This window comes from Strix aluco, chromosome 1 (genome assembly GCF_031877795.1).
Source record: "Strix aluco isolate bStrAlu1 chromosome 1, bStrAlu1.hap1, whole genome shotgun sequence".
NCBI classification, from domain to species: domain Eukaryota; kingdom Metazoa; phylum Chordata; class Aves; order Strigiformes; family Strigidae; genus Strix; species Strix aluco.
This window is the reverse complement of record NC_133931.1, coordinates 110973425-110988569: the sequence shown is the minus strand read 5'-3', so window position 1 is coordinate 110988569 and position 15145 is coordinate 110973425. Positions and strand designations below refer to the sequence as shown.

Sequence of the window (15145 nt, the reverse complement as noted above, 5' to 3'; positions counted from 1 at the left end):
AATGCTGCTGGTACCCTGCCAGCTTCTGTGCCTCTGCTAATTTGAAAGGTTTTGCTGTCGCATTTTCTTCTTCTTCACACATAGGCTCGGCTTCCCAAGAAGACACTGAGAGTACAATTATTAATATCATGGTGTGTCCCTTCCTTAGATGGGAGGACGGGGTTAGAACCGGCAGAGGAGCTCAGTAATGTTTGTTGAATTGAGCCCTGCCAGCACAATAATGTTTTGGGCCAGTGTGCTGAATGTGTCAGGTCTGGGGCTTGTGGTGCTGCCCCCAGTTGAGACTGGGACATTTAGGGCATGCCTGGAAGCCCAGGTGTCTGTGGAAGAGGACTTCAGTGTGAGGTACCAAACAAGTGATGCTTTGTTTGTGGGTTGTAGCTATTACTGCTGTTTTATTTGTGGGTTTAGGCCAATTGTGTCACATGTACGAAGTTAAAAAAAATATTTCAGTTAAGTATGTTAAAAATAAAACAAAATTGAACTATTCTTAAACAAACCTAGACAAAATCTGATCGAGAAGAGAGACCTGTCAGTGTTCTGCAGGCTTCAGCCTTCGTGGCTTGCCAAAGTGGTAGCTGGGAATAGAGCATGGATATCCTACAAGCCTCAACCACAAAGCCATCTTTCATCACTGAAAATACAGATGTAATAGGGAGTGTGGACCGTGAGAGGTGGGAGGACTTAAAAATATTCACATGCAACACTAGCTTTTATATATGTATCTGTATCTATTTATATGTGTATATTTTCAGATAGGTATATATATTCACACACATTACTCCCATTGATCAGGATCAGGGTATGAGTAAGATGAATCCTGTGGCAGTTTACACCCTTTTCTTTGTAGGGTGTAAAGGCTACAGCCTTTAAAAAACCTCCCCCTTTAAATTATTTCATGAACTTTTAAGTGAAAAAAACCCTTTTTTTAATATATATGCCTTAATGATTGTTTTATGTGCAATGCTGTCTTACCTTTAAAACAAACAAACAAAACCCAAGAAAAACCAAACTAAACCCAACTAAAACCAGAATACTAAAGAAATGGACATAAGCTTTTCTTCAGCAATAATAATTTGTACTTGTATTTGATTTTTAAAATTTTGTTCGTTGTTTATTTGTTGGGTTTTTTAAAATCAAATTGTGTTCACTTTTCTTTAGGCAAATTTTGTTTCTAGGATGTATTTAAAGTGCTGTTGCCTGTGGTCAGAGACTTCAAGAGCACACTTTTCTTTCTGGTGTGGGTAGATTATTTTAAATTATTATTGACATGGCAAAATTAGGAAGTAAAACCTAAACTCAATGTGTGCTCTTATTTGGGTTTTTTTATTTTATTTTTTGTAAATAAGTCCCTGTGGTAAAAATCAAACATTTAATCTTAAAATAACTTCACACTCACCAGCTGCATCCTATATCCAGAATTGCTATTTGCAAGCTTCTGCCTGTTAAATAAACACTGAACTTTTATCATAAATGGCATCTATTTCAGAGCTTGTTACCACATGGCTTCCAGTGTGCTAGTGGATGCCACAATAGAACAGCAGGACTTTGCCGCCAAGCATCTTGCATCCTTTTGGGGAGGGAACATGGCTCTGATGAGAGATCCCTGATCTCCAGCACCAGCGGAGGGGAGCCGGGTGCCCTGACCACCCGCCCTTTCCCCTGTGGCTGCTCTGCCAACAGCCCCAGCCCATGCTGGAGCGTCCTTCCCCGAGAGCTGGGCAACCCACAGGTGTTGTGGCAGCAGATGAAACAGCCTGGCTCTCGGGTAAATGGTCCATCTGTATTCCAAAAATCCCTGCAATCATGTGTAGTTACAGCCTAAAAGTGTAAAAGACTGCTCTTTCTGATAGGAACTAGCATAATATTGTGGATGTAACTATTCCTAACATGTTCATGCCAATCTACAAATGTCCATGTTGCTTGTAGCCATTACATTCAGCCCCCAACTGCTGCATGTCTCTAAATGAAAATTGGTGAATAATCTGGTTTACTTTATTTTCATTAAGCTGACAAATAAGTTTACCACATTCTTTATGGTGAATTTGTGACTCTGTGTCAGGTTTGTGCATTGCAATATATTTATTTAAAAGTATTGCTTTTCTGGCAATGCTGACCTACTTTAAATGCTGCGGGGTGCTGTTACTTCCATTTTTTTTCAGCAGCAGGTTGATACCATCAGAAATCTTTGCACTTCAGCTTCTAAACCTTTGATGACATTTTAACTGCTCATTACTGTATGTAGGCAGCCACTTTATCTTTTTCTAGGTGGGCTCTTGCTTCAATTCAGAGTTAATGGTTACTATTTATTGCATACTTTAAACCTACATGTAGCAATGTTGCTACATGCACATAGTGCCTTAGAAAACCCAGAATCCCTAACATGAAGAACATACCATCCCTAGCCAGGCTGTGCAAAGGTATGAGTACATGGGTAATTTACCTGTGCCCTGGAGTCACAGGGACAACTCAGATTAAATAAAATCCAGCACAACTGAGTCCTCAGGGTGACAAATGGTCATGAGGTTCAAAGAAAATAAAATGTGCTGTGCAGTGTGCAAGAGCATCTTACTTCCTGGATACTTGTGCTATGATGTTATTGTAGTGAGATATTTTCTTTTGGGTAAATAATTAGTGCTCTCCAGAGAGCTGCAGATGTGCTGTAGCATTATATGTACTCCGCTACCAACTCTAAGGCAGGCTTAAAATATCATAGACAGTTCAGGTGTGGCTGGTTTTATGTGGAGCTAATTATCATTAACTTTTTCTCCTTGCTGGCTCATTGTTCCACCCCATTCCCCTGTTTTTTTTGTCACTGACTCCCCATCCCCATTGCTGCCACAGCCCCCAAGAGCAGTGCACATTGCCAAGGGAAAGAGCCCAAAGCAACCCAAAGGCAGAGGGATGAAGGAGGTAGCAGCAGAGCTCAGGCATCTCCATTCATCCATGCTGCTGTTGCTGTGTCCTCATGGAAGTGCTGGTCCTTAGAGGTCTCACTCTGGGACCAGTGAAGCTGAAAAATCATATTGCAGAGTACATATTTTCATAGATCCTAATAAAGAGTCTTGGGTATGCACACAGACATACAGGGATTTTATGCTGAAGCCTGTGGTTGGAGCTCTTACTTTTATCCCACCAGTTCCTACTCCCATGTGGTTTTCTCCTATTTCTAGATGCTGCAGTATCATTCTTCTGTTGTCTTTTGGGACTATTTCTGTCCCACAAAGGGTGTTCCTCAGCCAAGACCTTAAGGGGTATGCTAGAAGCAGGGTAAGAGCTGTCTCCTGTCTTTCAGAACTTTTAAAATTCAGTGCCTTTGTTAGAGAAGGAAAGCGCTGGGCATTCTGAGCTGGCCTGCAGGGTGTAATTCAGGTCATACTGAGTCACTGATCGCTACCCTTGAATTTTGCACAATTCTGATTTAAAACCTCCCAGAGCGTTGTTAATACCAGTGTCACAGCCCCTCTGAATGCCTCAGGCAAGGCTGAATGAGGGACCACCAAGTTTCTGACATTAATTTTACTCTCTGATTTATTTGTCCTTGGAGATCAAGACATCTCTGAGGGACTTCACCCCCATCGTAGAGGATTACAGTCCAATGTGTCAGTCTTTCACTCTGTGAGTTATTGAACACCATGTCCTAGCCCAACCCTCATAATTCTTCACTGTTGCTCAGAGACCTCTGCTGACCCCAGACACAGCAGAGCTGTGCACCAGCGTGTCTCCAGGAGTGTCTCCAGCCTCTTCCTCCTCCCCACTGTGATACAGGAAAGAGGCTGCATCTGTCCATCTGTGTAGGTGTAGACAGAGGGACAAGGTGGGAAAGGCGGTGGGAAGGGTCAGTGCAGAGCAGGGCACAAGGTTGCTATTGTGCAGTCTCAAATACTGTCATTGTATGAACACCTCATCATTTCAATATCATTTGCATTTGTGTATATATGTAGATACAGAGAAAAAAACCTTCTGCTTTAGTCCTGCTGAAGAACTAGATGTATTAATTCAAGCACGCAGCTATCCTGGTTTTGGTACCTGAGCTGGTTGAGGCATCTCTGGCGTGGTGTGATCCACCTTCATTGCAGAGGCTTGCGGGTGCTCCCTCCCCCGGGAGAGATGGGCACTTATTCACTGGGGTTTGGTGTTTCTCTCGTGGATGCTCTCCTTCTGGCTTGTCAACAGTGAGTCAGGAATCCCAGTGATTCAGTTCATTGCTTGGTAGATCATGCTGAAAAATTGCAAAGAAAAAACTGTGACTATTTGAGCTGAAGAAAGGAATAGACTGTGAATTTTGTTTTTTATGGGATATTTTTCTCTGCTTCTCTCTCTTTCTATTTTGTACTATCTCTGCCACCCTGATTTCAAATTTTGCTTGACTTGAGGGGATGGACTCCACAGTTCATCCCTACCTCTTATTTTGGGGGCTTAATTCTTTCTTTTCTTGTACTTCCTTTTCCAACACTTGCAGATCACAGCTGCCCTTTGCCAAACATCCACTCTTGAGAGGCTACTTTGGTTGTCCTACTAAGAGCTGGTGTAGTTTATGGTGCAGTTGAGGGATTTTCTCTCCCTGTTTAATCCTTCCCTTGGTCTCCCAACTGCTGCTGTGGCTTTTCCTGCCCTTCACAGAGTTGCTTCTCTCACCTGAACATCCCCCAAGTGTGTTGGCTTCTTGGCTGCAGGCTGCTGTGGTGCACATCTGTATTGTGTGTCACTTTTGGTTGCTGCTCCCTGTGCTCAGTAGGAGCAGGGATAGGGAAACCGTGAATATGACCACTGCATTCCTTGTAAAAATATGAAAAATCTTTCTTAATTATGCATCGAACAAAAACCCTGCCCTGCCATGCAGAGCTCTGGCTCACCGTGTGCTTCGATAATTGCTATATGCTGCTGTGTTTTTAAGTGGTATCTTCACAGACAGTAGCTCCATTGATTTGAAGGGACTGCTTGCCTAGTAAGAATGAGGAAACTATAATGGAAGCAGGCTCTATGAACTCATCTAATTTATGTAGTACTTACAAAACCACCAGACCTTTGTGGAAAATTATAGAATATAAATAACACCAACCAACAGCCAGGCATTTTCAGCCTCCTCTGGGAACTTGTGGAAGGTTGCTCTACTGCCAGTTTGAAATTTATGATACTTTAGGCTAGTACTTGGACCAAAAAGATGAAGTAGAGTTGGTGTTTTGGAACAGCTCGAGGGAATTGTGCAGGAATTGTGTGCAACAGGATCTGATTGAGGGTCTGGCTCTGAATTTTTGCAAACCAGAATCGTTAAACTCTTCAAATAGAAAAACAAGAAACAGCTGGTACAACACTGACTCTGTTTCAGTTGGGCAAGTAATTTTGTAGCTTTACACTGGTGAAAATGTGATAGTTACGAATCTGCTTTCCTCATAGTTTGGTCTTTGGACCATAAGTGAGTGTTCTGTCAATCCAAATATGTGAGTGATCTAGAAGTGCTCCAAAACAAAATCTTTCTTAAAGACATGTATTTACAAAATGAATAACGACTGCTGATCTTGAAATGCCAAAACCTAAGAATTAGAAAAAAAATTTTAAATCTGAAAAATTTATTTGCATGGGATGTTGATTATATAAAGTGTTTTCTGGAGGCTTATACATTGTCCTTAACATATAAAGAAATGACATTTTGGATCCCTATTCATACAGACTCCTAGAACTTGTCAATAAGGTATGGTTTAAAACATAATTTAATTACTTTATTTGGGTGATTTCTCATGTTGCATACCATCTTGTGCAACATGTTGTACACTAACTCACTGCTGCTTTTTGTCCCTGAGGTTGCTGCATTTCAGCCCTGAGCCTCAGCATCTCTGATCAGAGCACTTGCACTTGAAATCTCAATTTGAAACCAGGTATTTTTCAGAAATCAGGTTGCTTTTTCTCAAATCTTCACTAGATGCCTAGCCATACACATCTGAGCACAGGTATTTGAACAGGGAATATTTCAGTCATAAGAGAGGTTTTCATTAATTAATAAATAAATGTTTATATAACTGTGATTTTGACACCTCAGGCCTGTAGATTCAAGAATAGCTTGGGCTTCTTTGGCAGGACACATCAATGTAAATGTGAGCAGTCATTAAATAATGGTAAGAAATTATAACAGTAAAACCCCTCTGCCTATTTTTCATCCCAGAAGGATGAAAGAAAATGACACATTATTCAGTGTTTTTCATGGATGTCAGAAACTGGACAGAAACCAAAAATTAGTTCAACAAATATTTATGAAATGGTATCTAAACCATTAACTGTTCTGCTTATCTGAGATGTAGTTGTGCAATCTGTTTCTCTTGCTTGGTACTCCTTATCCAAAGGTGGGGGAAGAAAAGGCATGTTCTTGGGATAGAATTTGTGCCAAATCAGACTTTGAGACCAGACCCCATTTTGAAGATTAATTTTTTAAAAATCCACCTTAATAGGTCTGGGTGATTCTTGAAATTGGCTACATCAAACTGAGCCTTGTAAGTGATTTGAAAGGGATGATTTAGGGATATGGAACATTTTCTTGGCCATTAATACCCCTTGTATTTGGTCTGATCTCTAATCAGAATAATCCTTTTAAGTTAGCTATACAGGGAAGCATTTGAGCTGAACCTTGCTTTACAGTTTGGCTTGTAGGAGAACCTCTTTTATTCCAAGACAAATCCAGTCTTCCCTTTTGCCCTCTCTAGGTCAGCCTTTCTTTCTCCTACATACCTTCCTTTCTCCTACAGCTCAAGTAGGAGAGACACGAGAGACACATGGAGAGCTGCTTGCTCCAGCTGGTTGACTGGTTTCTCTGGTACCCCTGAAATGAATTTAAGAGGAAGCTTGTTTATTTTCCTAAATTATTTGTATATTCTGCATGCATAAATGTTAATTTAGCTGGGGGAAAAACCTGCAAAATGCTAAGTATTTGTTCATTTCTGTGTTAAAAAGGGCTGCCACTGAGCTTGTTTTAAAATAGTTTGAGTAATAGCTGCCATTTGCGAGTGAACAGTATGTACCATTTTCAGCTTTTTGCTCCGAAGGGACATGTTTTATCAGATGCAGTTAGCATGCTGAGGGAAGGGAGAGTCTTGGCCATTTCTTAGGACATGCTCTCTGCCTGGCACATGAGGAGCATCAGCTGGACCTCACCTCTGTTGCTGCTGAAGAAAAACTCCTCCCTGGCTTCAGTGACATTCATTACATGATTTATACAGAATTAAGGGCAGTATTTGTTTCACCCAGTTGCAAAAGGGTGCAGGATCCTGTGAAAAATAGCATGAATAGATTGGAAGTGATGCATAAGCCAAGCCCACCTCACTGTAGTGATTTAGTGACCAGTAACCATTAATTAAAAGCAAACCCTCCATGTTAGAGAGTATTTAAATACACCATCACAAATGTTATTTTGAAATGGCCAAGAAAGGATTGGCAATGCTTCATGGCTCAGGATCTGGCCACCTGTTTCTCCAGAGAGGTGTCAGTTCATTGCACGAGTTACAGTTTGTTAAAATATTGGAAGCTGCAGAGATGATCTTTCTGCCTTTTGCCTTCATGTTAGCTTTGTTCTACCAAAGGTGACCTCATCTGTGGTAGCCTTTGATGGCGTCTTGGCCAAGGATATGGCCCTATGATCTGGGGGGTAATTTCTTTGCCAGTAAAGGACACTGTGAGATTGGTTAGTGGAATAATCAAAGCTGGATGTGATTATAAAGAGGGATTTGTCAAATAATTCTTGATGAAGAAGAAAACTCAGATCCCCACCATCCCTCAGCTCCTACTGGGAGAGTTTGCATTGCTGTGCTAGCACTTGCTCATGTGATATTCTTTCGACATCTCTGCTATTATCTTTATTTTTAATGGTAATGTTACACTTTGCACTTGGACACTGTAATTTTCCCAGTGAGGTCTTTATAATAAATGACAAAGTCAATTAAGTCTTCCCCTGTTCATGCTGCAGATGGGAAGACTGAAGCCCAGAGACATACTGTGACTTTTGTACAGCTACAAAGTGGACTTGTGGTTAAATGGGGAATAGGGCTGTTACGGTGCAGCAGATACTCCAGCAGTTGAAAATGCATCTGCTGCTCTGTGCTGCCTTCCCCCAAGTATTAGGTACTTACGCAGAGGCAGCCTCAGTTACCTGAAACTTCTGCTATTGAAAACAGGATCCCTTTTTCTTCTGATCCCATTAAAAACGTCTGCGGTTATTTGAACTCTCCAACTTCCCTGGCGTACCCGCAACATTTAGCTAATGCACCCAATACGGAGCTTAATTACCTGCTTGTACCATCCGTGTGCGTCGCTGGCCCCTGTCAGAGTTAATGTGGCAGGTTGCTGCAGTCGTGTAATCGAATCCTGCGATGCCTAAAGCATTTTTGGCAGGGAGCCTGCAGCGAGGGCGAAAACCATCGCCTACCTTCTCCTGCGTTACCTACCACTCCTGCCATCCTCTCGCAGCGCCGTGATGGGAAGGAGGAACACACCCAGCCCTGGTCCCCATCTGTTGCAGCATCGGCTTCAGTAGCAGAGCCTGAGATGTTTAAATGCGCTTGCCTTTAGGGAAAAGCTTTGAATGCAGTTCTTCAATGGACGTTTCCAGCCAGACTGCAGGATTTTTCAGAGCTGTAAGTCAGAACAGGGCTCAAATGTCTGTTGGTTTCTTTGGATGTGATTATTTTTTATTTTTTTAAAAATGTATTTATCTTAGCAGGGAGAATAGGTTTTGCATTCATTTAGGTGGACGCCCGAGTGCACTGCAGGACTCTGCCGAGAGGCAGGCATTCTTCAGGCTGTGTAAGAAATGCATGATTCTCGGGTATTTTGGTTTATTTTTCCACCGTGTTTTGTCTCTTTTGTATGCATGGCTGGCACAGGGCTGTTGTCCTCTTTTCAGAGCATTTAATTACAATAGATACTCCAAGACTGAACAAAATGTTCTTTTATCTAGTTAAAGAATGTAGCTTGGGTTTGGGTTTTTTTTTCCTTGCATAACTTTTCCTTAGTGTTTTGGAAAGAGAGATTATCTTTTGGGGGGTGTTTATTTAATTTCAGCCTAAAACCATCTGGTCTCTGCATCCTGCAATGCCTGTTTTCTTATACTGCTCATCTCAGAGCAGCCTGAACTGCTGGGCAACTAACTGCTGTGGCTAGTCATTGCAAACCCCAAATCACAGGTTTTCAGTAACTCCTGTTCTGCTTATTGATTTTAATCTGATATTTGATGAGATCTGTCAGGATAAAGAGGTGTATTACAGGCTTCATGCATTCTTCTTGCATTTTTCCCTTTCTGCTACCAGAATTAATGCTGTGCACATGCAATTTGCATTGCAGTTAATGGACCTGTGAGATAATGAATGTCCGATAACAACGAGGCTGACTCTTTCCTGGGATCAGACCTGAAGCCTTGGAGAGCTTAAAGGTGCTCTGTTAGTGGGGTGATGGGAGGGGTTTGGTGAATAGCAACTGAAATTTATTTGAATATAAGATGCAGGGTATTTTGCCAGCATCTTGCATGTTCTGCTTGTTGGTCACTGTGGTTTAGCTGCTGTTACAGGCCACAGGAGAGATTAGGGTATCTGCCTTTGGGGAAGAGATTTCACCCTCAGCTCTATCCCCCGTCTGGGCTGAAGAGTCGGGAGTCTAGGAGAGGCTGGAAAGCAGAGCCTGCACTGGCTTCAAGCAGCCCTGGGGAGTGAGAGAAACCTGAAGTTGCCAAAATTAGGAGTCTGGGAGGCAGGAGCATCTGTCAGAAGAGGGAACAATGGGCAGGAGGATGAAACGGATCCTGCTGACAGGGGGCAAACCCTTGATTCAAAGGGAGGCAATGGAAGACCCATTAAAAGAAGACTTGCACTTCAATTTAGTCCATTTTTATTACTGGGAGTGGTATAAAAATATATTTATTTTGAAAAATTATGCAGTTTGAAATAAACACCAAAACCCACCCCCCCAAACCCCACCCCATCAATCTGTAGTAGGATGTCTGACACTCATCAAGAAGAAGTTAGAATTAAAAACAATATTGATGCAACCTTTTAAAAGCAAATCACAGAGTTGGTGGAAATCACCTGTAGCCAGAGTTTGCTTCAGGCAGCAGCCACTGGTTTTCCATCAGGAGGAGAAAATTCCAGTGTCATTTCAGCATGTTTGGCCACCCAAGTAGGTGATTTGAAGCCAAGAAATACTTAACCATCTTAAATGTAAAAGAAATGTCAGTTTAAAAGCTATAAGAGCTTGTTATCATGTCTGTATACACACATTATATGATTATATATGCTTGCCATACATATTCTCCTACATGAGAGCATGTTTTGTATGCATGTGAAAAAAATGATGCCCTGTGAGATGAGCTCTAGAGCAACTACATCTGTGAGGACATAGTCACCAGTGAAGTCTGTTTCTGTTTCTCACTGTAGGTGCTAATGCTTTTGCTTTTAGAACTGATATATATTTTGATAAATTTATCCTCTTGCTCTGATGTAAGAGACGCTTTTCTAATAAGTATTTAATGACTTCTAGTGCCTGTTTGCAGTTCTAAGTCCAATTTCCATTCCTAATAGAGCTCAAAATAAATGTTAATAAAACTTAGGTTTAAATGCATACTAATAGTTGCACAGCTATTTAATACATATAGATAGAAATTAACATTCTTGATGAGAAAAAGATAACCAATAATTTTTCAGGGCCATATTACTTGCATGAACTTCATTTTTGGTAGTGAGGAAAAAATCAGTATTTTTCTATGAAAATAAACATAAAAAGCAAAGCAAGAATAAAAAACGCTATTCTGAATGAAAATTTCCTGCTTGTGGATTTAATTCACCTTGAGGAAAAAAAATAATTGGTTTGGTTGTCTTTTGCTTAGTTTTGTTTCCTGCTTGGGTGCTTGTTTGTTTTGTGGGAGGTTTTTGGTAATGCTTCTTGGCAGGGCGGGTGTCCATATCAGGGTGAGCCACAGGCAGAGGCTCTCCTTGCGCCTTGGTTTGGTAATTCCAGTGTGAACTTTATTTTTGTGACAAATGGGTTTGGACTGTCTGCCACATGGCTTGAAGCAACAGCCAGTTATAAAATGGCCTCTCCCGCGCCAGGCTTGTACTCTGCCCATCTGTCACCATGTCCAGGGTGTCCCACTAACTTGGAAATGTTTCCCACACTCTCTGAGCAGGATCAAATCCTTCCTGACACATTGTGATGCACAAACTGCCAGCCAAGTCAAGTGCAGATTTGCCTGTTTCAGCTCACCAATGTCTGCTGGGCTTCAAAACCATTGCATAGGGCAGAAGTTACTTTTGGCAACATATATATGTAGATATCAAGCTTAAGTTTTCAGTTGGATTTACTTGAATGTGTGATCACTTGTCTTTTCTTCACAGCATGTTCAGATAGGTCCGCTGTAATGGTGATGCTTAAATGGACACATGAAGAATAAGATGGTTAAAATAAGAAGACTCTTACTAAAGGAGCCAGAAGTGAACATGGCTCATTTTTAAGGTTTTTTTTCCCTGCTCTGGATCTAAACTAGGAACAATTTCTGGAAAAAATTATACCAATGGTACCAACGAAAGCCATAGCCCTTGAAAGAAGCCTGCAGTTTATTTGGAGAAATATCTGCCTTAAAATTTTAGCATTGCATGTACAGTAATTAGAAAAAAAAACCTCAGCGTGTGTCATTTCTGTCCTTCCCTTTCCATATGAGGATTATTTCCAAACTGGACCCACTGCGAAAACTCATTTTCAGTGTTGGCTATTTCAAGTGAGAGTGAGTAATCCCTTTGTTGTGTTCTTCCATTTGTTTCATTGTTCACAAGATTTTCCAGATGCATAAATATTTTATCCGTCTTTCTTCCAGAGATGGTCATTGGTGTCTTCTAACACCTTTTTCCAAGCAGAGCTGTAGTGGTTTTTGAAGCACATCCCATGAGACAGCCTTAACAAGTGGTCAGGGCTTGGTGTGAGGGGACCTGGAAGTGTGAGATAGACTATCCTTTGGACATTTCCATTAGATCATGCCAATTTTCCTAACAAACATCTTTTCTCAGAGGTTGTATAGCTGGCCTGTTTTATTAAAATTTAAATTCCAGTTGTTTCAATTGGACACAGTGGCTCCTTCATTTTTCACTCCAATGGGTGCTCACCCTGTCAAAGAGTTGACCCTGTTTTCTACACAGCAGCCAAAGCTGTGTAAAGAAAATGTACATCTTAGTAACACTTAGAAATGCCAACAGAGCTTAGGACCTCATTGTGCTACCCATTGTATGGATGCCTATAGTGTGTCTAGACTGCCAGCAAAGATGTGATTGAAGCTGGGCTTAAATTAGCCCGGCTGAGTCCTGACAGCTGTACAACGGCAGGAGTGAGATGCTTGAAGTGAGCTAAATTGCCAGAGTATTTACTCAGCCTCCCGCGGGGATTTTGCAGCCTACACTAACCCATGTGTTGTCATGACTACACTTTTATCAGTGCTGTGTGGAGCTGTGTGAAAGTGAGCTGGTGTAAACCACGCTTGCAATTGCCATGTAGACATGCCCATAGTAAGACGCAATCCCTTGTCTGGACAGCTTGGTTTCTGAATAGAGGAAAAAAAGGAAAATAAGTGATTTTGTTCCTATTTTATAGGCAGTAAAGAGGGAGAGGTAAGAGGCAGGGTTCATCTGTCCTATGTTGAATCATCCAAAGTTTAAGCAAGTTGTCCAGCCTCTCCCATACCAGGGTAATAGGAACAAATTGCCCATTGGAGATGCTGGTTTTTCCCAGCTCTCTAGGCTGGACAAAAAGTGTGGTGTAGATGACTAGTGTTTTAGATAGCTGAAGTTAGGTGACAGATATCCTGTCCTTGATGCCTTCCCAGAGGTAAACCAGAAAGCCAGAGCAGGCAATGAAAGTCTCATCACTTAAGTCCATCCGTGAAGCAATTCTGGACTGGATATGCAGTTTGTAAAGCAGTCTGGATTCCCACAGGATGAAAAATGTAATGTAATTTATTAGTATTGCATGGCACTGCTAACTGGAAAAAATAATAATGGTACCAAATCTCAGCATCTCTCAGCTCAAAGCCAAGGGTGGGACCTGAAGGACACACAATCTGGATTTAGGGCACAGTACTGTACTATGAATGTGATAATGTTTTCTAGATTATCTCTGAGAATTTGAGCTTTCTTCTGTCTTTGAGGGCTTTTTATGTTGCCAGCTTCAGCAAAATGCAGCTTTCAATAAATAGTTCAGAGGGTGAAGAACAAAGACATGCATTCTTTTGGGAAAAGAAAAAAAAGATTTAGCCTATGAAATAAAGCATATTGTATATATTGGTCTCTTTTTTCATGTAGTGCTAAAACTGTAAGAAAAACTATGGCAAAGTGACTGTAAACTTTGTAGACATGAAATTGCTCTCTGCAGCTGCAGAGTGATGTAGGAAAAGCATCAGGAGGGGAATCTTCTCTCATCATGGGCTCCATGTGTTGTCCCCTTTAACCTCCTATTCAGGTCTTCAGCACACCAAGCACAGAGCCATCCTGTTCTTCCTTTCCTTTCCTAATTTCATCTTTGCTTCTAATTTTTTCTTTCTTTCTTTTGTAGTTGAGGGACTGCTTGATCAGATCAGGTCCCTCGCTTGCCTGGCCTTCCAGCTATAAGCTTTCTTCCAATTGTTAAGATTATTCATGGTTCTTAACTGACAAGAATGTAAAGAGGAGGCAACAGGCAGCTGTCTTCCTAAATGCAGTGAACTGGAAAAAATAGTTGCAGTTTGAGTATTTATGGCAGAGATTATCTGCTTGGTGTGAATGTTACCTTCTTGAGTCATATAAATGCAAGGGAGAACCCTGCAAGTCCTTCTCAGATAAGGCCATCAGCTGGAGGTTTTCAGTTCTGATTTTGTTTTGGTTTACTCTTCCTTGAGGAAATGTTTTTTGAAGAGATTTGAAGAGATTTGGCCTATAGAGAGTGGAGAAAAACCACAAAAAATGCAAAACACTTTAAAGTAGTTGAAGTGTAGAAATTATTTAGAAAGCCTCATGATCCTTGCTTTGAATCCCCTTCAGATTGCCCCCATGCTGCAGTATCTCAAGTGTTTTCATTACATTATGGCAAAATCATCTTTTGTTTCCTGCAGTTTTGCTATTTTGCTGTGGCTGAAGTTATGTTTTATAGCAAATGTGTGCTTTTCTCTGCAGATACATTGGGATCCTGTGTCTCGTTTATGTAAGACAACCTTATAAGTATTGGAAAGCAATTCTGTTGGCACTGAGTATGTGCTATCTGAAGGGTAACGTTTCCAGTCTCCTGCAGTCCTTCCCTGTAGTCGTGTCTCTTTGTTGTTTCTTAATTCTCATCACTCATCTGACCGCATTTTCCAGGTCTGAGGTATGTTTTCTTCTGCTTTCACCTTGTGTCTCTTAACTTTGGGTGCTTCTTGGAAGAAATGTCTCACCAGAGAAAGGTTGTCTTCAGCTGAACACCCGGGAATAGCACTTAATAATGAGTTTGTATGTGGATCGTGGTGTCACACAGAATATTGAGAATTTTGTTTTCCTCTCTGACTTGCTTTCTCTGCTGTTCTCTCACTTTTTCTCTCTCTCTCTTTTTTTTTTTTTTTAAATGACATTTTGTTATTTACACGTTTGCTAGGTTGTCCATCTGCCATTGTAATAAACATGCTGCCAGTCACCGTGCTGTGTGGTTTGTGGTGTGAAGGAGCTGACAAACCAGGCTGTCGTGTGCATGGGGATCGTATTCAGGCTTTGTCAGAGAGCCCCTAATGATGGTCTGGGATTTACTGATGAGGTGGAGAGCAGTGCCTCTCCACCTCATCACAGCGTTTCCATACAGCCTTGAGCAATCCGGACACTATAAACATTATGGGGCACCAGGCAGAACTGATTGCATCCCACCCCAGGCTATCTGTGCTCAGCTCATCTGCAAAGGCTGAATCACCAAGAAGATATGGTGGTGTTTCCTGGCAGGAGAGCACGAGGCTTGAAAGAAAATTTCATTTTTTCCATGAACAGTGTAGGAATGTGTTCTAGTGATTTAAGTCTGAGATTGAGAACAAAACAAAAACCAATCCACACTCTCTTGGCAGTTTTTGTTGATGAACCTTGTCTACAGCCTCAGAAGAAAAGAGGTGATTTTGCTGTACACTGCTGGAGATTAATGC

The 15145-nt window shown here is 41.4% G+C and overlaps 1 protein-coding gene across 3 annotated transcripts in view; it reads left to right on the top strand.

Moving 5' to 3' along the window:
• Window positions 1–15145, top strand: part of PRKAG2 (protein kinase AMP-activated non-catalytic subunit gamma 2) — a 223368-nt gene that overhangs the window by 46161 nt on the left and 162062 nt on the right. Inside the window, exon 1 of one of the 3 annotated variants that reach the window (XM_074831179.1) lies at window positions 8478–8618. The exons of the other annotated variants lie outside the window; for them this stretch is intronic. Within the exon in view, the coding sequence (XP_074687280.1) occupies window positions 8538–8618 (81 nt within the window). The 5' untranslated portion in view covers window positions 8478–8537. Of the gene's footprint in view, window positions 1–8477; window positions 8619–15145 lie in introns of those variants that run through there. 3 annotated transcript variants of the gene reach the window in all.